The 22,094-nt window shown below is 39.7% G+C and overlaps 1 protein-coding gene across 1 annotated transcript; it reads right to left on the bottom strand.

Moving 5' to 3' along the window:
• Positions 1 to 6,347: 6,347 nt before the first annotated feature.
• Positions 6,348 to 21,586, bottom strand: apobb.1 (apolipoprotein Bb, tandem duplicate 1; the record flags this gene model as incomplete). The annotated part of the gene is made up of 29 exons (XM_080048237.1): positions 6,348 to 7,346; positions 7,443 to 7,629; positions 7,770 to 7,793; positions 7,888 to 7,999; positions 8,093 to 14,122; positions 14,233 to 14,606; positions 14,696 to 14,805; positions 14,899 to 15,059; positions 15,249 to 15,421; positions 15,510 to 15,720; positions 15,837 to 15,967; positions 16,057 to 16,239; positions 16,491 to 16,696; positions 16,802 to 16,969; positions 17,065 to 17,268; positions 17,388 to 17,567; positions 17,653 to 17,848; positions 17,955 to 18,166; positions 18,248 to 18,394; positions 18,795 to 18,909; positions 19,046 to 19,490; positions 19,587 to 19,672; positions 19,788 to 19,912; positions 20,106 to 20,258; positions 20,380 to 20,527; positions 20,627 to 20,772; positions 20,865 to 20,977; positions 21,146 to 21,178; positions 21,532 to 21,586. The coding sequence occupies 29 exons, from the start codon at positions 21,584 to 21,586 to the stop codon at positions 6,348 to 6,350; spliced, it is 11,427 nt and encodes a 3,808-aa protein (XP_079904363.1).
• Between the last annotated feature and the right edge of the window lie 508 nt (positions 21,587 to 22,094).

The raw sequence follows: 22,094 nt of genomic DNA, 5'->3' as shown, positions 1-22,094 counted from the left end.
CTAAATTGCACTACCATTGTGACATTTTTCAAATGCCTGTCATCAATGTCTAATAAGCTATATCCACTTTGATTTTACAGCAAAAAGAAAAAACTCGTCAACAGACACCACCATGGCCCTGATTGAGCTAGAGAGAGAGAGGCTGGCTGTTGAGAGAGAGAGGCTGGAGCTGGAGAGAGAAAGATTTGAGTGGGAGAAGACCAGACAGAGGCTTTGCAGAAAGTGCAGCCAAGAAATATAGCCTAATAACACCAAACAATTGCTATATTTTAACAGATTTTTTTATTTTAATCATTAAATAACATTGAATATTTCACCATTTTATTTAAATCATTAGTTCTATGTATTGTTATCATTAGTATTATAATAAGCTATAAAATATAATTAAATGTGCATTGAATATTTCACCTTTTTATTTAAATCATTAGTTCTATGTATTGTTATCATTAGTATTATAATAAGCTATAAAATATAATTAAATGTGCATTGAATATTTCACCTTTTTATTTAAATCATTAGTCCTATGTATATATTGTTATCATTAGTATTATAATAAGCTATAAAATATAATTAAATGTACATTGAATATTTCACCTTTTTATTTAAATCATTAGTCCTATGTATATATTGTTATCATTAGTATTATAATAAGCTATAAAATGTGATTAAATGTGCATTGAATATTTCACCTGTGTATTAGTCCTATCAATTAATTTATATTACACTCTTAAATGGTATTATTCAACTATATATTTTTGTATCTTTACACTATGATAACTCATTATTATTTTGGCTAATTATCTTGGCCAGGTCTTTCAAAGAAATCATGGATCAATTGATTCCTTGTGTTGACCCCAGCAACAAGTTCCTGCGGCTCCTGTTCAACAGCATGGCCTTCTGGTTCTGCTGCGTCAACCTCAGGGTCTGGAAGATTAGCCAATCTGCAGATGTTATGAAGCACTGCTGTGGCTTTAATGAACAACACCACTTTTTCTGGGGAATATTGGAGGTAGCCTCCACTGGTGTCATGGCATCTCCATCTGATTAAAAAGATTTTAGGTATTGTCAGTTCATCAACATTGACTTTTTATATTACTAAATGTTTCCCGAATATCTAGACCACCTACCTGCTCTTCCAGACTCCAAACAGACGCTCCTGCCTCGATCGACATTGCTTGTGAGCTCGGTTATACCTATTGGATTCAACATACTTAGATAACCGACTAACCGCAATACTTTGTGGTTGCCCACAGGACAGCCTGCCCACCCAGAGCCGGCCCGAGGCATAAGCGAAATGAGCGGTTGCTTAGGGTCCCGACTGCCATGGGGGCCCCCCCAATTTATTTTTTTATTTCGTATTTTTTTTAGTTTGTGTGTTTGATATCAACATCATATTATGTAAATGTAAATTATCATACAATAAAAGGAATACAATGTTTTGGTAGATAGTTAATAGCTTAATAATTGAATCACTTCATCTGGGAGGTAATCCGAGGTTAACTGATCACGTCACGTTCAAGTCCATGGCATGCACAGTTAGTATTGAGTTTATTTAAAAATATTTGAAAATGGGGCTGCCCTCAGTTGCCCATGCACTGTGTATAGTCTATAGCCTATTTCAGCCTCGTCTGTGGAAAAAAAGATAACTGGACAACAGAGTTCTTCTGCTTCGTTCCTCTCACTGCATTTAAATGAATTCATTATATTACAGAAAAATATGTCCCGTAAAAGAAAAAGAGCACCAAGCCCATCCCAGAGGACCCTGCATAATATTTTTATATTATTTAAAATGTATATTTCTATGGAAAATCCATGTGTCTTTCTTCAAAAGCTTCTAATTCATCCGACCCAGTGTCTCCAAATTATTTGTTCACACAAAATTCCTCAGATTTAGCCTCTTAATTTTCCTCTCAAAGTGCACCAGATTCATGCATTTCACTTTAAAAAGGTAAAATAAAATCTCCCGGGGGGGGCATACCCCCGGACCCCCCTAGCAGAGTTGTGACCTCGGCTGGCTACTATATACAGGTGAAACTCGAAAAATTAGAATATCGTGCAAAAGTTAATTTATTTCTGTATTTGAACTTAAAAGTTGAAACTAATATATTATATAGACTCATTACATGCAAAGTGAGATATTTCAAGCCTTAATTTGTTATAATTTAGATGATTATGGTTTACAGCTTATGAGAACCCCAAATTCAAAATCTCTGAAAATTTTAATATTACATGAAATCAATAAAAAAGGGATTTTAAATACAGAAATGTTGGCCCTCTATAAACTATAATCATACAAATGTACTCAGTACTTGGTTTGGGCCCCTTTTGCATGAATTCCTGCCTCAATGCAGCGTGGCATGGATGCTATCAAAATCATCACTGACTGTTGAAACATGGATGTTTTGCCTCTCCACTCTTCCTCTAGACTGTGAGACCTTGATTTCCAAATGAAACGCAACATTTTATTAGGATCAGTGATGATTTGAGGTATCATGTCATCTGCTGGTGTTGGTCCACTGTGTTATTAAGTCCAAAGTCACCACAGCCATCTGCCAGAAGATTTTAGAGCACTTCATGCTTCCGTCTGTTGACAAGTTTTATGGAGGTGACAATTTCCTTTTCCAGCAAGACTTGGCACCTGTCCACAGTGCCAGAAACCACTAGTAACTGGTTAGCTGACCATGGTATTACTGGGCTGGATTGGCCAGACAACTCTCTTGACCTGAACTCCATAGAGAATATATGGACTATTGTCAAGAGGAAGATGATATGCACCAGACCCAACAATACAGATGAGCTGAAGGCCATTATCAAAGCAACCTGGGCTTCCATAACACCTCAGCAGTGCCACAGGCTGATAGCATTCATGCCACGCCGCATTGAGGCAAGAATTCATGCAAAAGGGGCCCAAACCAAGTACTTAGTACATATGCATGATTATACTTTCTAGAGGGCCGACATTTCTGTATTTAAAAACCTTTTTTTATTGATTTTATGTAATATTCTAATTTTCTGAGATTTTGAATTTGGAGTTTTTATAAACTGTGAGCCATAATAATCACAATTATAACAAATAAAGGCTTCACATATCTCACTTTGCATGTAATGAGTCTGTATACTATATTATGTTCACCTTTAAAGTTGAATTACTGAAATAAATGAACTTTTGCACGATATTCTAATTTTTCGAGTTTCACCTGTATATCTATGTGTATAGTATATAGCTCTGGACTACCACCATCCAGGTTGCCCAGTCCCTAAGCTTTCTCTTCAATCAGCTCAGGCTGACTACAGTTAATACTGCGATAAAAAAAAGATACATTATGTTGTATATAATGTATATTATATGTTATTCATAAATATTTTGGAGAAAAAAAACATGCAAGAATCAAATCTCCCACACAGCAACACTCAAAGTTTATTTGCATATTGTGTTCTACACAATTCACAGTAAATGTGCCAAAAATCAGACGCAGAGATCTTACAAGGGCAAAAAAATTCGGCTCGCACTCTGCACGCGCTCGCATCTTCGGTCTCTCTGCCCAGTGTGCCCACCTAAAATTTCTACAGGCCCACCCTAATCTGACTGTCTAGAACCGGGCCTGGCCCCTTATAAAACTGTTACAAGTATAAAGACATGAAAGTCATAGACATACCAGCATTTGAATGTTTTATTTAGTTAAAAAAATAAGTTAATCAATTAATACAAAAAATGTGTCCCTCCTGACAGCCTGCAAAATGCACGGCGGTTGCTATGCAACATTCTGTAGCGTCCCTTGGAGAGAAGGCTACGAGAGCTGCAGTCGCTAGTAATTAATTGAGGTGAATTGAAGTTCACAGGCTACTGTGGACCGTAGCCACCGACAAAACAACAACCATTTAACCTCACCGTTATGTATACAGCCATTATACAACAGTTAGGAACCAATCACATCGCTTGATTTAAGGCACCTGTTTTTTGACAGTCTATAGTTATCTCTTTTTGTTTGTAAAAAAATAAAAGAAAACTGTCACCCTGTCTTATTTTACGTTTTTATGTTTTAATTGTATTCACAAACTTTTTTTAGTTGTTGTTATTGCCGTTTGGTTTTTCTAATAAGACAATCACCAACAAACATAATCTATATTAACTATTCAGTCACTCCCTGTTGCTCAGTATTTGGAAAACCTTTCAGGACATTCTTGTTTGCAGCTATTTTCCTTTCAACAAGAAAGGATTGAAACTCTGGCTTTTGCTGGTGACAGTTGTTTGAGATAGACTTGGTGGTTGCAGAGGTGTGAATGGTTAATCTCTATAATCTCTTTCTCCTTTGGATAACTGGCAAACTATCAGGTCGTTTGGACATACAGTGCTGCTTGAAAGTTTGTGAACCCCTTGAGCCTTTTGGAATTTTATTTATTTTAACCATTATTAATTAATTTTTATCAATACCAGTATTTTTTATATGAAATAACACGTGTTTGTTTATCAATTTCACATTTTTATTTTCCAGAAATCAATTGTTAAAACAGATAAAACAAATTATTAGACAACTGTTATATGTGCAAAAGTTTGTGAACCCTGAGCTGCATTGCTTAAATCGAGCAAGGTAAACACAATCAGGTGGGCCAAATTGATTGATGAAATAGACCAATGTAATGAGAGATCTTTAGGGAAGAAATTGGGCGGCACTAGATAAAACAGAGATCAAACCAGGTCAGTTTAGGCCCACCAAACTGAACCCATAAAGGTCAGACATGCTCAAAGGGAAACAAATCTCAGAGGATCTCAGGAATAGAGTTTTGATGTTGCACATTTGTTTGGGGACAGCTATAAATTCATATAAAAAAAGTTTGAGCTCCATCGGTCCACCATGAGGCAAATCATCTACAAATGGAGAGCTTTAAGAATGACTTAACATCTGCCTAGAAGTGGACTTCCTTCAAAAATATCCTCAAGCGCCACAAGAAAAGGGATTTTTCAGGTAAAAGCCAACCCAAACATTACATCTGGAGATTTGCAGACCATTTGCCACGACCATTCTTCACTTGGGAGAAGGTTCTCGTGGTGGTAGGCAGAGTTGCGTTTTTTCCCAAACATGGCAGTTTTGGTTATGACCAAATAGTTCAATTTTGGACTAATCTGTCCACAGAATAAGACTTCAGGTATCTCCAGGTGCTCTCTGGCAAAGTTGTGACAAGCAGTTTTGTTCTTTTGTGAGAGCAGAGGCTTCTTTAGCAACCCTCCCTTGAAAGCCATGTTGACTGAAATTTCTTATTATTGTGGAACCATGCACATCAGTCCCAGATGCTGCAAGAGAGGTCTGCAAATCACTAGATGTAATGTTTGAGTTGGCTTTTAACTGAAAAATCACTTTTCTTTTGGCACTTGTGGATATTTGTTCAGTTACTCTTAAAGCTCTCCATTTGTAGATGATTTGCCATTTTTTGACCAATGGAGCTCAAACTTTTTTTGAATTAATTTATAGCTGTCCCCAGACAAATGTGCAGCATCACAACTCTATTCCTAAGATCCTCTGAAATTTATTTCCCTTTTAGCATGTCTGACCTGTATGGGTTCACTTTGCTGAGCCTAAACTTACCTGGTTTGATCTCTGTTATATCTAGTGCCGCCGAATTTCTGCCCTAAAGATCTCTCACTACATTGGTCCATTTCATCACTCAATTTAGCCCATCTGATTGTGTTTACCTGCTCGATTTAAGCAATGCAGCTCAGGGTTCACAAACTATTGCACATACAACAGTTGTCAAATAATTTTTTTATATCTGTTTTAACAATTGATTTCTGGAAAAGAAACATTTTGAATTGATAAACAAACATCTGTTATTTCATATAAAAAATACTGGTATTGATAAAAATTAATTCATAATGGTTAAAATAAATAAAATTCCAAAAGGCTCAAGGGTTTCACAAACTTTCAAGCAGCACTGTATATGTTGCTGCTGTAGCAGGAATAGCTTTGTATTAATTTTTTTTTGTATTTTTTTTTATATTGTATAGTGAAACTTTTGATAAATTCCTGAAAAAGTATAAAAGTAGCAGCCAAATCATGACTCTAAATAAATTCAGTGCTTTAACGAACAAACTGTGCTTTAAAAACTAAGACATCATGAAGCAGGAGATCAGGCATTGACAGATTGCATTAATGTATTTTATTTGTGTTGTTCAGTCTTTACAAGGTGTGTTCAGTAAAACTTTACATTTTCAATATGGTCGCACAATAAACTCTCTAGATTAAAATGGTTAAACAGGTTTTTCTGTTAAACTCATTGTTATAAATATGGTTCGAGAGATAAGTGTCCATACTCCTTCCAAGCATACACAGATGATAGTGTTTCATATAGACTTAGGCCTGTTGGATGGCAAATGGAAGCTCAATCTCCAACCTTCCATCACTAACTTTTATATAGGCTTGAGCTTCCTCTGAAGCTTGCTGGAGGAAACCATAAACTGTGTTATTGAACTGGTCCACTACATAAACAAACATGTCTATAATGTACTCAGCTGCATTGTTGAGTCCCTCCACATTTAGGGCAGAGATCTGATCTGCAACATTCTTCATGACTGTAACAAGGTTACGATAGAGCAAATTGATGTTGATGAACACTGCATCTAAATAGTCAGAATGAACAGAGTCAACAAACTCCTGGGATTTCTCAACAATAGCCTTCAGGGTCTCACCAAGCTTCACTAACATTGTGTCAATACTCTCGATATTTTTCACAAAGTCCACCAGTTCATCACAGATATTCTTGAAACTTGTTTTGACCTGATCAAAGATTTGGCCTCCAGTGATTGCATCACCTACTGGCATGCGCAACTTGATACTACTGATCCTCTCAACAAAAGAGTTATAGTAGACCTCCATGTTCTCGTAGATACTCTGGATGGTGATCTCTAGCATAGCACTAATGCTGCTTGTCAGCTTCTTTAGGACCTCAGGGAGAGTGGTCATCTCATCAGACCCAGGTACCTTGAACCGGGTCTCTCTCAAGACCTTGATGACTGCATCCAGGAAGACCTGGACAGTCTCTTGGTACTGGACAATTACGTTCCTGAAGAAGATTGACAGCTGGCTCATTTGAGCATCATAGTTGACTGCAGCATTATAGGCCTCGCTGATGCGGTTAACAACAAAGTCCCTCAACTCCTCTACTTTACTTGAGATCTGGTACTTGTCAGCAAATGTTGTGAATGTGGAGATGATGGAAGGGAGTCTTGTCTTGAGTTCATTGAGCATAACTTTGGGTGCCTCCATGTTGTAGGCAACATGCAGGTTCATCTTGTTAGCATCCTTGGCAGATGATCTGATGACCAAGATGTCAACATCAACGTCTGGGGTGGACTGTTGAACAGAATAAAATAAAATATTGTTTTGGCTTTTTTTGTTTTTAGTTTAACTTTCAGTTGTATTTAAAGAGGTAATGTTAATGATACTCACAGGGTAACGACCAAAGAATCTTGCACTCATTTGAGATGGGACTCTGCCATTGAACTGAAGTCCCAGGAAGCCAGTGGATGGGGTAGATACTGAGGCACTAATACCATCTCTGAGAGCAGCATAACGAAGATTTGCATCAGTGAAAGTAGGGCTGGTTATGTCCACATTCAGGGTATGGCGAGAGGAACTGAAAGAGAAAGAAAGCATTTCAAACTAAAAAAATGTATTGCATCTACATATGTTAAATATGAAGGAATCTGATTTAAACACATTAAAATAAATGATCAAGATGGAAACATAGGTGGAGAAAATAGATTGAACATTTACCTGTCATCAGCCTGACGCTTCATCCTAAAATGTGAAGAGAAAGTGTTGTTTAGTTTTAACCTGGAATATCACAAGTAATTATTTAACCTATGTTGTAAATACAAACACAGAATATTACCTCAAGGCTTGGGTAATGACATGGTTGACATCCATGGTCAAGTCAGCATGAGTCAGGACAGCCTTGCTTATCACATTCAGAGCTTCGTTCTCAAAGTTTGCAGTAGTGGAAGCTATTAAAATAAAAAATATTTGTAAGATTGAGTGCACAACAATGCTTGCAACATCAAAAAAATGAATATGTAACGGGAATTTCATCAACTCACCATCCATGTCATATTCCAGTGGCACCATCACAGAGGTGGCAGAGGACTTGAAGGTGGTTTTGAATACAGGAGCATTGCCCTCTACTTCAGCTGCCAGGTTCATGTTGTACAGTGGGCTGACAAACTTGGCATTGGTAGAGATTGTCTGCTTGGAGATTGTCACATCAGCAACAGTTTTCTCAAAGATGGTGAAGTCACCCAGGCTACTTGGCTGAGAGATATCAATCTCAATGTCAGCAGTCAGGGAGGAGGCTGGTGCAAGGTCAGCAGTTGCCTGGACAACATGCTTTCCATTGGTGTTGAAATCAAACAGGTTTGCCTCGTTGTTACCAGTATACTTTAGCACTGCATACACACGGCTCAGGGAGGCTTCAACAGCAAGATTCTCATTAACATCCATGCCAATTACTTTGGTGGTGCCATGGTTAAGCTTGGCATCAGCAATAACCTTGGAGGTGGAGCGTAATCCATCATGATTCAGATACAGATTGATGTCATTATCCAGGACTCCCAAAGCTAGATAGTCTTCAAGCACTGTGGCATCCATGTTTGCCTTAGTGGATGACTCCATGGAAACATACTCAAAGGTTCCATCTATCTTCAGACTGTGATCTGCCTCTGCCTTTCCAACTGCCTTAATCACAGGGATGTTGAAATCAGCCACCATCCTTAAGGTGGAGACAGCATTTGCTTTTGTTTTTGTGTCTGCAACAAGATTTTGGTTTGCTTCCAGGTTGAAGATAGGCAGTGCAATCTTTGCAACAGTAGCCACAGAGACAGCAGTTTCAAAAGTCTCACTACTCATACTGATGGTGCTGTCATGAGTGCCTTCAATGTGAAGATTTTCAAGGGACAGGGAATTGGCCAATTTGATTCCTCTCTTGGTGGTCAGACTTGTGGTGCCATCAAGTTTGGCTTTAAGAGCCTCACACACAGAGGCTGTGGTAGCTCCTAGACGGAAAACGAAATCATCCTCAGCATACAGACCAGCATTGACATTCAGATTGATGATGGCAGACTTGAAAGAAAGCTCTGTGATCATGTTACCCACAGAAGGAATCTGGATTAGACCCATCATATCGACAAGGGGGGCAGCTTTGCTTTTCTGGTAAACAACCTTGGCATCCATATTCACAGACTGCTCAGTAGTAGTCAAAATGTTCTGCAATCCAGTCTGCTCATACAAGTTCAGATCACTGATAGCTGGAGTACGGAAGTCAACAAAAGGCAGGTCAATCTCTGGAATGCTGATGGGGGATGTCAGGAAGTCAAGATTGGCCTCATTCTCCATGGCAACAAAGATGCCAGCCTCATTGTCATTATTGTCAACAGTGAAGTTGTAGAACATTTTGTACTGATTAAGACGAGCCAGAGCCACTGTGTTCATTTGTTGGCTGTTGCGGTTGAAGGTGGCTGAGTAATCATTCTGCAGATCTATTTTAGCAATCAGTGTTTCAAACATGTTGACCTTGGCATTTCCTTTGTTTTGGAATTCAATTACAAACTCAACAGGACGGGCCACAATGTTGACTCCATTGGACAGGACTCCACTGACTGCACCATACAGTTCTGTGTCATGGTTTGCTTTAAACTCAACCTTCATATCATAAAGGTTGGCATGTCCAGATGCCAAAACAAGACTGTTCTTGATAATTGGTGCCTCTGCCTCATTTCGGATATTGAACTTGACATAGGAAAGGGTGCCTGATTCAGCAGTAATTTGCTGTTTCATCTTCAAGATAGTAGAGTCTGTGTCACCTGAGAAAGTTAGAGTGGCAATGCTGGGAGTTAGTGAAAACTGCATGTTGCTCTTGTGGTTGCCATCATTATCATTCAACTTTCCGTTGCCTGAATTGTCAAGAGTTAGGGTGAAGGTGTAGCCATCCAGGCGAGCAATTGCTTTCTGCGTTGCAGTGGCCTCATGTCTGATATTGAAGAGTGGGAGGTTTACTAAATGAGTGTAAGTTGTATCAAGAGAGGCAGACATTCCTCCTTCCATAGCAATAAAGGCGGTGTTCATGAAATCAGCAGAATAAGGTGAAGTTGTAACCTTAATGGTAGTTTTGGCCTGGGCCTGTGCTGATGGGCCATACAGAGTTACAGATGCCTGATGTTCCACTCCAAGAAGCACATGGTTCAATTTAAGAGTCTCTGCAAGGACAACACGACTCATTTTGGGGATTGCAATGCGAGCAGTGGAGTCAAGTTTGTAATTAAGAATTTCAAAACTTTCAGATGTGGCCTGGGAAGTAAGGAATCCAGTGAATGTAGGTGTCAGTTCATTCTCGGTGGAGTTCTGAAATTCAGCAGATGTCTTCACTGAGTAGATGGGAGTGTGAAATCTAATCTCACCATAGAGTTTACCAAAGCATGGGACCATGATCTCACTTGGAATGGTTGGCAGCTTGAACTCTGGAACCTGAAGAGACTTAACAAGCTTTTCTACAGGAACTTGTGGGATGATAGGGAATGAGAACTCAGGAAGAGTGAATTCTGGGAAGGTAATTTCCGGCATTGCTGGAAGGTAGTTCACAGTCAGTTCTCCAAAGAAAGCCTCCATATCAGGCATTTTGATCTCAAAGTTCACAATGAAATCAATAAATTCAATTATTCTCTGCTTGATGTCATCAAAGGAAATTGTGGTGGCTTGCACAGTGTGGAAGCTCAGGATAGTGAACTCAGGGATGTCCAGCTGTGTTGGGATTTCAAACTCTCCAAGCTTATCCATGCTGAGTTTCATTGAAGGCACAACAAGATCAGTTAAGGGAAAGATGAAGGATGGCATATTCAACTCAACTGTCTTCAGTTCAGTAATGAGCCCATCAATAATTTGTTGAATCTCGCTGAAGATTTTTTGCTCAGGTGCCACATTCTTAATAATCTCAACCATATTGGTGAAAACTTTAGTGATGATGGTTAAGACTCCTGTGTAGTATTTGCTCAAGATGTTCAAATAAGAGGTTATCACAGCTTTCACATCCAGATTTGTAAGGTCCTGTTTTATAAATTCAGCAACACCCCTAAGGTTATCAAACACAACTTGGTCAGTGATGTCCTTAACTGACTTAATCATTTCTGCAACTTTGATTTCTCTCAGGCTTTCTACGAATGCTCTAAAAGAGGATGAAACTAGGTTGAAGAGATCTTTTGTTGCCTCAAGTTTCTGTGGGATTTCAAGAGTCCTGATCAGCTCATTCACATAAACGGTGTACTCAGCAATAACTTGATTGACATGATCAACAAAGTCATTATAATCCAATGAATTCAGCTTCTGAACAATAGTTTCAATAGCCATGTTGAGTTTTTCAATTATGTCTTTAACCTCAGTTGTTTTCAGGTAGTTGATAGCATCCTGGAAGACTTGCATGAATTTGGTCGGGATTTCTGCATCCTTCACCATTTGAAATACAGCCGTGACGGTTTCTTCAATTTTGAACTGCTTGATGAGCTCCACAGCCTTTTCCAAGAGGGCTTGAACCTTTTTGTCAGCTTCAAACTTGACAATCAATTCTCTCATCTTGGCATAGACTGCGTTGATCTTGCCAAGGATGTCAAAGTCTTGAATTAATTGTTTAACATTATCTGTAATGTCGCTGAACATCTCTGTGGGAATCTTGTTCACAAGTCCCTCAATGATAGCTTCAAAGTTGTAGGATGAAATGAAAGCTTTTAGGTCATCAATCAAGTGTTGCATGTCAAAGTTCTCAATTGTTTGTTTAATGTCACTCATGATTATCTCTAGTGTGTCCTTGATTGCATACTTGGCATCAATATCATGCAGGAATGCAATGCTGCTGCCCTTCAGTTTTTCCAGGTCAAACTGCTGGATCATCTCCTTCATGGCATCAATCACAAACACAACCAGAGCCTTAATGTCATACTCCTCGTTAATAGCATTCAGCTGTTCCTGGATCTTCTGGATAAGGGTTTCAGGCAGGGTCCCACTAACAATGATCTCCTTCATCATACCAGCAAAGTGTTTGATGTAAACAGTTAAATCAGCCAATAGTTTCTCAACATTTACCTTCAGGTTAGTCAAAGAGGCTTCCACATCTTCCATGGAGATGACATATTCTTGGGTAAAATCATTGAAATATTCCTTCAGCTGAATCATGCTTCCTTCTATATTCAGTTGAGAAATTAAGTCAGTTACATGCTGGGGGAGAGCTTCAAGTTTAGCCCTTATTTCTTCATTGTTGATGTAGTTTTGCAGTGCCTCTGCAACATTCACAACAAAGCCCTTGATGCTTTCCAAGACGACAGGCAGATTTTCCATAAGAGGGAATTGAATCACATGACTCTCTGTGCTCTTGTCATACTTGAGGAAGCCAGAGATGGTGAATTCCTGGTTCTCTGTGGTGTCTGCGTTGAGGAAGTTTGTAAGGATGGTGCCAGAAACCTCAACTCCAGTTCTCTCAGCAGTGTTGTAAAGACTCATATCCTGGTTTAAGGCATGCTCATTTACTTTAGACTTCATTCTAAAACTGGTCTTCTGCTCTTGGAGTGACAGAACGTTATCCATCCTGTTGTCAAATGTGGTTTCAAGGGAGAAACCGTTTTCCAGCTGCTGGGTTACTGATGCTCTGCATTCATGTGAACTAGCAAAAGCCAGGGGTTGTGCTTTCAGGAGGAATTTGCCGTAAAGCTGTGCGCTGTGCTTACCATACATGGTCATGTCTCCATCAGCATTGAAAATGGCATCAAGGTTGAAATCAAAGGGCACAATACTGCAACGGATGGTGTGGTCAAAGCGCATTGCTTGTGAATTGAAGCGGGCATCGTTGGTGATTCTGGCAGCAAGACCAACAACTTCAAGCTCGGCATTGTGGCTCATGTGAGTTCCAAAGAGCTTTCCAGTAGTGCTGCATTTTGCAATAGCGGTCATATCAGCATAGTTGACTTGATAGATATGCTTGATTTCTTCCTCACCATAGATGGCTTTCAGGCTGCCAGTGATGTCCATTTTGTAAAGCTCTGCCGTCAGCTGAGCCTCATTAATGAAGTTGGCTGCCAGAAGCTTCATGTTGTTATTAACAGTGGCAGCAACAGTGTAGGGTTTCATGTCGATGGTGATATCATGAGTGTAAGAGGCATACTCACTTGCAATGGCTTCAGCCTTTGAGTTGAAGTCAAGGCTAGAAAGAGTAATGGTCATAGTGTTGGCATTATCAATCTTGATGTCATTCATTGCAGCCTTGTTGGTAATGGAAAGGGTAGCCTTGGAAGCATCAAGCCCAGCGTTGAAGGTGTTTTCCAGGGCCAGGGGGCTCTGGAGGGTGGTTGTTCCACTTGTTGTCAAACCATCATGGTTCATTCTCAGGGTAGCCTTGTGAGTAGCCTCATTCTCAAGAAGCTTCATGGTGGCATCACTGTTAATTGTTAGACCATTAACATCAAGAGAGGCAGTCAGCAGAGAATAAACCCGGTCTTCAGAGTGGTCTGCATTTGTTTCCACTCTCATGACAACTTCGCCGGCACCAACAGAGGCTTCAGCCTGGTTACGCAGCTTCATACCAAGAGCAAGGGCATTTGCATCACATTTCAGGGACAGCTTGCTGTCTTTAAAGGAGAGCTCAGCAACATGAGTCAACATGTCTTCAAAGGCATTGGTGTTAGACAAAAGGGAGAATTCACCATTGGCAAGACTTGCTGCAATTGTGTTCTTGGCATCAACAATTGTGGAGTGAAGCTCAATAGTAGAATCAATCTTTGTTTCTGGCTTGAATGGGAAGATGGTGAATGTCTGGGATGAAATGGTCTTGCCATACATTGGTCCAGCATTGAACATTCCCTTAAAGTTGTTCTCACCAGACAATTCTTCAGTGTTGATTCCAGACATACCTGTGTGCTCCAGTACAATAGAGAGACCAAGTGGGCTTGTGACTTCAAACTTGCTGCTTGATTTCAAATTGATTTTGTCGGTGATGGTTGCATCCTCAACAATACTAAGGCTGGCATCAATGAATTTATGAGCCAACGAGCTTTCCAACTGGACTTTGATAGAATCAGTGGTGGCCAACATTCCGGACCCTAAATGAAAAAAATATATATATTGATAGCTGATACAAATAATGAACAAAACATAATTTTAAAGATTAAATAATCATGAGAAGGAAAAACATTTATATTTAATGAAATACCTTTCATCTTTATTGAGAGGATGTCAAGAGGGGAGGTTCCTTTCACATCAAACTCGGCAGAGTAGCTTGGTGTCTCCAAAACATCTTTGCCGGCAGCCATTGAAGCCTCCATGTTGTATAGGTTGCTCCTCATCAGAGTCGATAGCTCTGCTTTGCCAAAAAGAGGAATAGACAGGGTGAGGCTCTCAGGGACAACAAGCTCTGGGATAGGAACCTCCATGGAGACAATCTCCAATCCAAACTGGGGAAGAGACACCCTAGGTGTTGTCAATGCTGCTGGGAAGTTCATCTCTTCTGTTGACTTTCCTCCAAGAGGGACAGGGATAGCGATGGTGAAGTGCTCATTGTTGAAGTAGTAGACAGCCTTTGCCTCACTGTTAAGTAGACAAAAGTAAAATGCATAAATATTTTGAAAAAATATTCAGTTAATAGAAAACAAATTCTTGGAAGTCTTCAGACTTACGTATTTAGGAACAAGGTCTCTGGCAGGGAAATCTCAGGCATATCAGGCACTCTGAAGTTCTGAATGTAAGGGATATCAGCACCATACTTTTCCATGTAGTTGTTTGCCGCCTAAGAAGAAAGCAAAACAGGTTGTATTGCATGATTCATTTCTTAAAATGTCAATTAAATCAGAATAATATTTGCTTAATTCAAGATTCATACCTCCACAAACTTCATGAAGATGTGACGGACCTTCATGTCGGTCTGTCCCACAGGCATGTCAAGAACTTGGTTGCCATACTTGTCAACCAGATCACCATATGGTAATTTAGCGGTCTCAGTGTTCACATCAGACTTGAACTCAACTTCAATCTTGGTGGTGTCTGATACAGTAGAGAACAATTAAATGATTCCTTAGACATGACAGAACATTTTCAATGAATACAATTAATAGTAAGGCTGGAGATAAAGTTACTCCATAAATAAATGAATGAGTAAATAAATTTTTAAGACATATGGAACTATTACAGAGTTATATTCTGAAGGAAAGGGTTGCTTGGAAATTTCATTACCATATTTCATTTCAATTTTCTGCTCAGAGGTTGCGTCCATGACCTTGATTTCACTCTTAAGCTCCAATTCCAATTCTTCATCACGTTTCATGTTAGCTGTGACAGTGGCATCAGCGTTGATCAAGGGGACAAGTAGTTGGACTTGCAGCATACCCTCCTTCATGGCAACAAGACTGAAAAAGTAATACATTAGTTAGTATAATCTCAAGGATGAGGGTGACATGAATGTTATATCATGAGAAGTTATAGTTGACTTCTTACTTGGCACGGCCAACCAAGGAAAGCTGAGGAATGTTCTTGTTTATTAAATCAAGAGAGATGGAGTGAGTTCCTTTTCCCTTGGTGTTTCCATTAACAACACCAAGCCTGAGTCCAGCCTCCACATCGTAGTCAGGGATCTGGACGTCAGCTGTGATGACATTCTTCCTTCTGTTATATTTCACAATTGCTGTAGCTTCAGTGGGATCTGCACCTGTTGACCAACCAAAAAATGCACATTACACAACTCCCCTAAACTTTAGAGCTTTTTTCTAAAATAAAACTGATTTTTACCATAGTGCCCACTGTCCATTAAGTAGTATTCATTACCTTCAGCCCTCAGAATGAACTTCACAGAGTCAACCTTCTGCCGACCCTCTTCTCCCTCCTTGAGGAGCTCGTAAGCAACAGTGGCAGTGTACTCAGTAACCTCACCAGTGGGGTGGAGCTCCACAGCAAATCTATTTAGACAAACCAAAGTCAGCCACCATTCTGAATTCATTTAAAAAATGAATTAGTATTTGTTGTTTGTGTATGACGCTTTGCTCACTGGCTATCTCCTGTGAAGGGGAAGTAGGGGGCTGTCTCCTGAGAGAAAGCATCTGTGTACACTAGAGCAGTGCAATATTTCATTCCAGCGAAGAAGGGAGTGCACTCATGAACATCAACCTTGTCCATCAGCATAGAGGGGATGGTCTTAACCTCTGATCCAGTCACTGCCACTAGGGTGTTTCTAAACATTAAATGTAGAAAAGTTTGTTATCTTTGGTTGTTTTAATTCAAATGTAGTAAAGCAATCACAGAAATAAGATCCCCTAAAAAAATTTTTACACAAATTATTCATTTGTATATTTCAAAAGCTACAAACAGCTCTCCTCAACATTTCCTTGTCAAATGACAGTTCCCGCTTTATACTTCAGGTTATAATGGTTTTGCATGCGTTTAAGAGAATTGCAATATATAATCTGTTCAATTCAGACTTACGTCATTTTGATGAGCTTTGTAGGACTCATTGGAGCAGGGATAGTCAATTTAAGATTGTCCTGTCCCATGGAGATCTTGGCACTAAGCCCACTCTCGTGGAAAATGTTGGTGTGCATCTCTAATCCAGAGTTGACATATTCAGGGAGGTGGGAGCCAACCTGAGTTACAAACTCAATGCCAGCAGATGGCATGAAGGTAACCTCGCTCTGTGGACACACATTTGACAGAGGTAACTTGTTGTTTCGATTATGTTTAGTAGAAAAGCATACAGTTGCAAAAAGTTTTTTGGAAAGAGTTTTTAAGATATTTACCATGTCACGAGCAATGCTAAGTCCACCCTTGATGCCAGGGGTGAAAGTACCAGACAGTGCAATCCTCAGAGGCACACCAGTGACAGTTGGCAGGAAGAATTCATTGTCCATGAAGATGTAGTGGGCAAAGATTGTGTTGTCAGCCTTGGTCATCAGTGCCTGCATAATCTGTGTCAAATAATAATACAGATAGCACATTTGAATACAATGCATTGTTTCATCGTCAACATCTTTTTTTCAAGCACAGCAAACAACTTCCTTACATCGGTAGGGAACATCTTCATCATGCTGTCAATCATCATGGCAGCGGAGTAGGCCATCTCCTCCATTTCGTTGGTCTTCAGGTATCCCAGCTCATTTCCCAAAAGTCTCAGATAAATCATTGCCTCAGGAGACTGTGCTGTCTTCATGTCCCTCACAAGTTTGTTGAGATTGCGTCCGATGTCCCTCATCAGGTTATGGGAGGCCTAAACATGGATATGAACCCTCTATTACAACCTTTTCCCTTATGGAAACATTGATTATCATTGTTACAGTGGACATAATATTATATTATAATGTGCACAAAATAGATTGGTTTGAGTACCTGTCTCTTCATCCTGTCCTTCTTCATGGCAGGAAGCATGTTCTGCAGGATCTCATTGACTCTAAGTGGCATGTTCTCAGAGACAAAGTACATTGTCTTCAGGGCAGTGTCGGGGAAGAAGCCATTCTCTCCAAACAGGGCTTCAACAGTTGGCTCAAAACCTTTGCCCTCCATACCAATCTGTTACGGTGACACATTTATAACAATTATTACACAGAACTCTGCAAATTGTCATTTGCATTCAAAATTTGCTCAAAATTTTTACCTCCATCATGTCAATGTCATAACCAAAGGCCTTCAGAGTCATTTCAAGCATGACCTCCTTGGGCAGGTAGCTGGTATCATCAAACATCATGTTGCCCTCCACAGATCCCATCTTGTAGTTGCGGGAAAACTTGGTGAAGTCCATCATTGGCCCGATCTCATTACCCTGCAGTGCATCACGAATCTTCTGTCTCAGTCTGTAACAAAGAAAGTTACAGGTTACCCAATGATGATGAAATGGGGGCACCAAATATCAATGCAACAAAAAACATAAATATAAAGCTGCAAATGCTTCACACTTACTCTTGGGTCTCTGGCTCAGTTGAGGACAATATGTTGGTAATGTGGGAGATCACAAAGCTCTTGACTTGTTTGTCCTGCTCATTGGGCAGGGCATCAGCCAGCTGGGCCAGTTCAGTGGGTTGGGGGTCCTTCATAAGTACCAAATATGCAGCAATGCGCTTCTGCATGGGACTGGCACCGTCCAAAAGCACCTGCATGAGAACCTCTCTGCCCTGTAAACAAAAGTAATATGAATATACAGTAGAATTCGTTATTTAGATAATCTGTAATAGCCTTTATACAATTTAACTTGCCTCTTCAGGGACAGGTGTCAGCCTGTATGCCTGGATGGCAGCTTCTTGCACAGCCAGGGAAGCTTCAGGATGATTCACACACTGGATCACAGCAGCTCTGAGTGCAGGACCAGCAGCTCCAACAGCTTGGGCCATGTTTCCAATAACCTACAATCAAAACAAAATTTATATTTTTTCTCATTGGGCAGAATCTAAACTGAAACATTCTTTGGTAATAGACTTGAATTCAGGTTTTTATGTGTTGTTTCTTATTGCCAGTTTTAACCCACTTCTCTAAATTATCCATCTTTCAAATTTTATTTAATTCTTCCCCTGTCTTTGCTTTCAATTGAGCATGCATTTCGACTTTTTTTTCTCGCTTTGGTTTTGTTTGTGCTGTTTAAGAATGCATATTTTACTTGTTTGCACAGAACCAATAATGGAACCAAATGGAATGTAATATCAACTGAATTATTATTATTATTTTATACAAGGACAGAAGTGGTGTGCATCTGCTTAATAATCCTTTAATTGATATCAAATTTGCACCTTTGGCTAAGATACCTACCCTCAGTGTCATGAAAGTGTTATCCTGGTCACCGGAACAGTCACCCAGCTGGGCAGCCATGAACTCAGCAACAGAGAATATCTCAGGGATCAGTTTACCCTCAGCTTTGTAAAACCTGTGGAATAATAATTATTATAATTTTTTTTTACAATTCAATCACGTTTGAAAATAAATCTTACACAAAGAGGAAACATTTTTAAATATTATTTTTGATCTTAAACCTGGAATAAACTATGCTTAACTTTACTCACCTCTTGACAACATTGCTCAAGGCATACATGATGGGCTTGCTGGGTTTGTATTTGGCCATCTCCAGCATGTCATTGATCAGGAGGGCAGATGGATTGGACATGAGTCCCAAAGCAAAAACGGTGGCATCAACCTCAAGTGAAGAGCTGTCAAAGGTCCTGAGAATCTGCATGATGGCACTGCTGCACTCAGGGGTTCCACACTGGGCCAGAACCTGGTAGGTCAGGACACGGGACACTTCAAGAGCCTCAGGAATGGCGGGAGTCAGGGTCTCAGTCTTCATGCCACGCACCATGGTGACCAGCTTGTGGAAGAGGTGGGCCCTCCTGTCACCTTCGGTCTCGGGCAGAGTGGCCAGTTCTCTCAGTAGGCTTAGACCTGCATCTTTATCCTGGACAACACTCTTGTCCTCAACAACGTCCATGTGAAGACCCTTGACAATGTCACCTATGATAGACAGGCAACAGGGTTATAATGAGTAAATGTAACCTTTATTGAACAGCCAACAATAAAGCAAATAATACACATTAAACAAGGACTTACTGTGTTCAAAGACTCTGTCGTTGTGAGCAGTAACCTCAACCAGATTCAGTTCTTGCTTTCCAACATTGGTAACTCCATATTCTCCCCTGTAGAAAGCCAAACCATGGTTAATAATACAGCAGCTCTCTTGTATAAGATGTATCATTGTACACATGTACAAAAGGGAGAATTTTATAGGGTCTAGTACAAGGTTGGTCTTACTTGTGAGAGAAGGGAAGGAGAATGTGTTTTTCAGTGCAGGACGCAGAGGTCATGTGCTTCTGCTCATTGTCAAACTTGTAGTTGCAGGTCTGTGAGCTTCTCACCAGCTGGGCAAGAGGGTAGTGCTGAAAATAATTTTAATATTTGTTAGTGGATCGATTGAAATTAAAGAGTTAAAGAGCATGCATGGCACTTCCAAAATAACGTTTCCTAAGTGGTGCCTTCTTTTGTCCTCTTTAACAATGATGTGATACCTATTTTCTATTTGTCTGAGAGGTTCCTGTTGCTACCATGGACAGTGAGGTTTGGTTGTCTTACCATGCCAGAGATAAGTGCCAGGGGACTGGTGTGATCTCTCATTGGTACAAATTTGTCGCATCTGGACAGATCCCTGTTGAGGCTGATGTCAGTTGCAATGTCCTCTCTTGCGTTGACAGTGTAAGAGGTCTTGCACTTGCCATGGATGGTGGGCTGAAATGGAAAAATAAAGAACAAAATGTTTATTTAGAATATCTTTTTTAAATGTAGATATCGATATGTTTGACTTTGATAGTTGTAATGAAGTATGCAGAAGTATTTTCTTTAAGTGTACCATGTTCTTGTTCTGGTCTTCTTCCAGCAGAGGCACAGCCAGGGCAGAAATGATTCCCCTCTTGAAATTGAGGATGGTTGTTGTCTCACCATCTTCAGGGTACAGTTTCACATCGTTCGCACCCTCAACTACAACCTTCAGTGGATATCTAAAAGAAAATGTGTCATGTTTAAACTTAATTATCAGTGCGAAAAAAATCAGATTGGTAAATCGTTTTCTACATCAGGGACTTTCACAAGTAAAGTACCTCTCCATTTCAGCTGCAAAGGCATCAGAGCCGGCTGCCGGACCGAACACAGGGGTGCCCTCTGCGTCCATGTCGACCACCTCACTCAGGCTACAGCCAGTTGTGTGGATGATGTAACTACAGGTTTGGGGAACTTCAATTTCAACCTGGGAGAGAAAGTACATGTTTGTATTATGTCATGTCAGATGGAAAGAAAAAATCAGTTCAATTTAGATGACTGTGAAAAATGTTCCTGTACCTTGCAAGAGGCCTTGGGTCCGTTCTTGAGCTGTGAGGCTCCGTTGATGGCATTCAAAGATTCAGCTTCATATTGGTATTCATACTTGTGTAGAGTCTTGTACCGTTGGGCCACTGGAGAAGAAAAAAAAAGACGAGATTTGGTTTTTAAAAGCAAAAGCATCAATTTACTTCTACAATATAATGAATAAACTGATTTTAGATGTGTAGACTGGATGTCAACACAAAAATTAAACTCATTAACATGAGCATGATCACAGCAGGAAGTTTAGTGTAACTTACAAAGGCAGGTTGGCTGATCTTCTTCTTGGGCAACTGTTCCAAGAAAGTCAGATCATTAGTTTTTTAGTACTTCTAATCCAACTGAAAGGGATTCAAACTGACAGTTGAACAAAATAAGATATAGCACAACTACACTAACACATCCATCATAGGTCATGATTGTGATGTCTTCACACAAATCTATTTTTTCTGAGAACATTTCTATCTGTCATAACATAGTTTTAAAAACACATACATTCAACAATTAATGCAGAAATTAAATTTAATTAAAAAAAAATAATAATAATTTAGAAAATATTTGCAGCAAAACAGTGGGTGATCATGTGCCAAATAGAATACAATATGCCAAGACAGTTATTCAAATATGTTTTCTAAGAACTACTCACAAGCCAAGGCAGTTGTGCTGAGGATCAGCAAAAGGCAGAGCTTTGAATCACCCATTATGGGTTCTTTGAAGCTCTCTCCTTTGGTGTAGGCGAGTACTCAGACGAGACTGATGTTTCAGCTTCAGCTCAGGACTTTTATACCCTCAGGCGGGCTCAGTCAGACAACTGGGAGGCACAACCAGTGCTTTGATCGCTCAAAGTCCACCCAACTCTCCTGTGTGGAGGGACAAAGGGAAAAGGTTTAAATGGATGGCACATGGCTCAAAGCACAGGCTTACAAAACTGATCAATTCTTACACATATTCCAAATGTATTCTTTTAGCTGTTTGATCAATGTTTTCATAGATTAAAGCACATACAAAGCTAGACTTATCATATACTGGTGGTCAAATGTTACTTAACTACCTCTAAGTGATTGAAATACCTATGAACAGGAGTTGTGTGGTTGCAGAGATTTAACTCTTAAAGTCATATGTAGGCCTCTATAACTGTGGTCGTCCATTAGTCGTAAAACAAGTTATTTATTTACATAACAGTTAATATATTCCATGACATATTCTGTT

This window comes from Ammodytes marinus, assembly GCF_949987685.1.
Source record: "Ammodytes marinus genome assembly, chromosome: 19".
NCBI lineage: Eukaryota > Metazoa > Chordata > Actinopteri > Uranoscopiformes > Ammodytidae > Ammodytes > Ammodytes marinus.
This window is presented reverse-complemented; position numbering and strand designations above follow the sequence as displayed.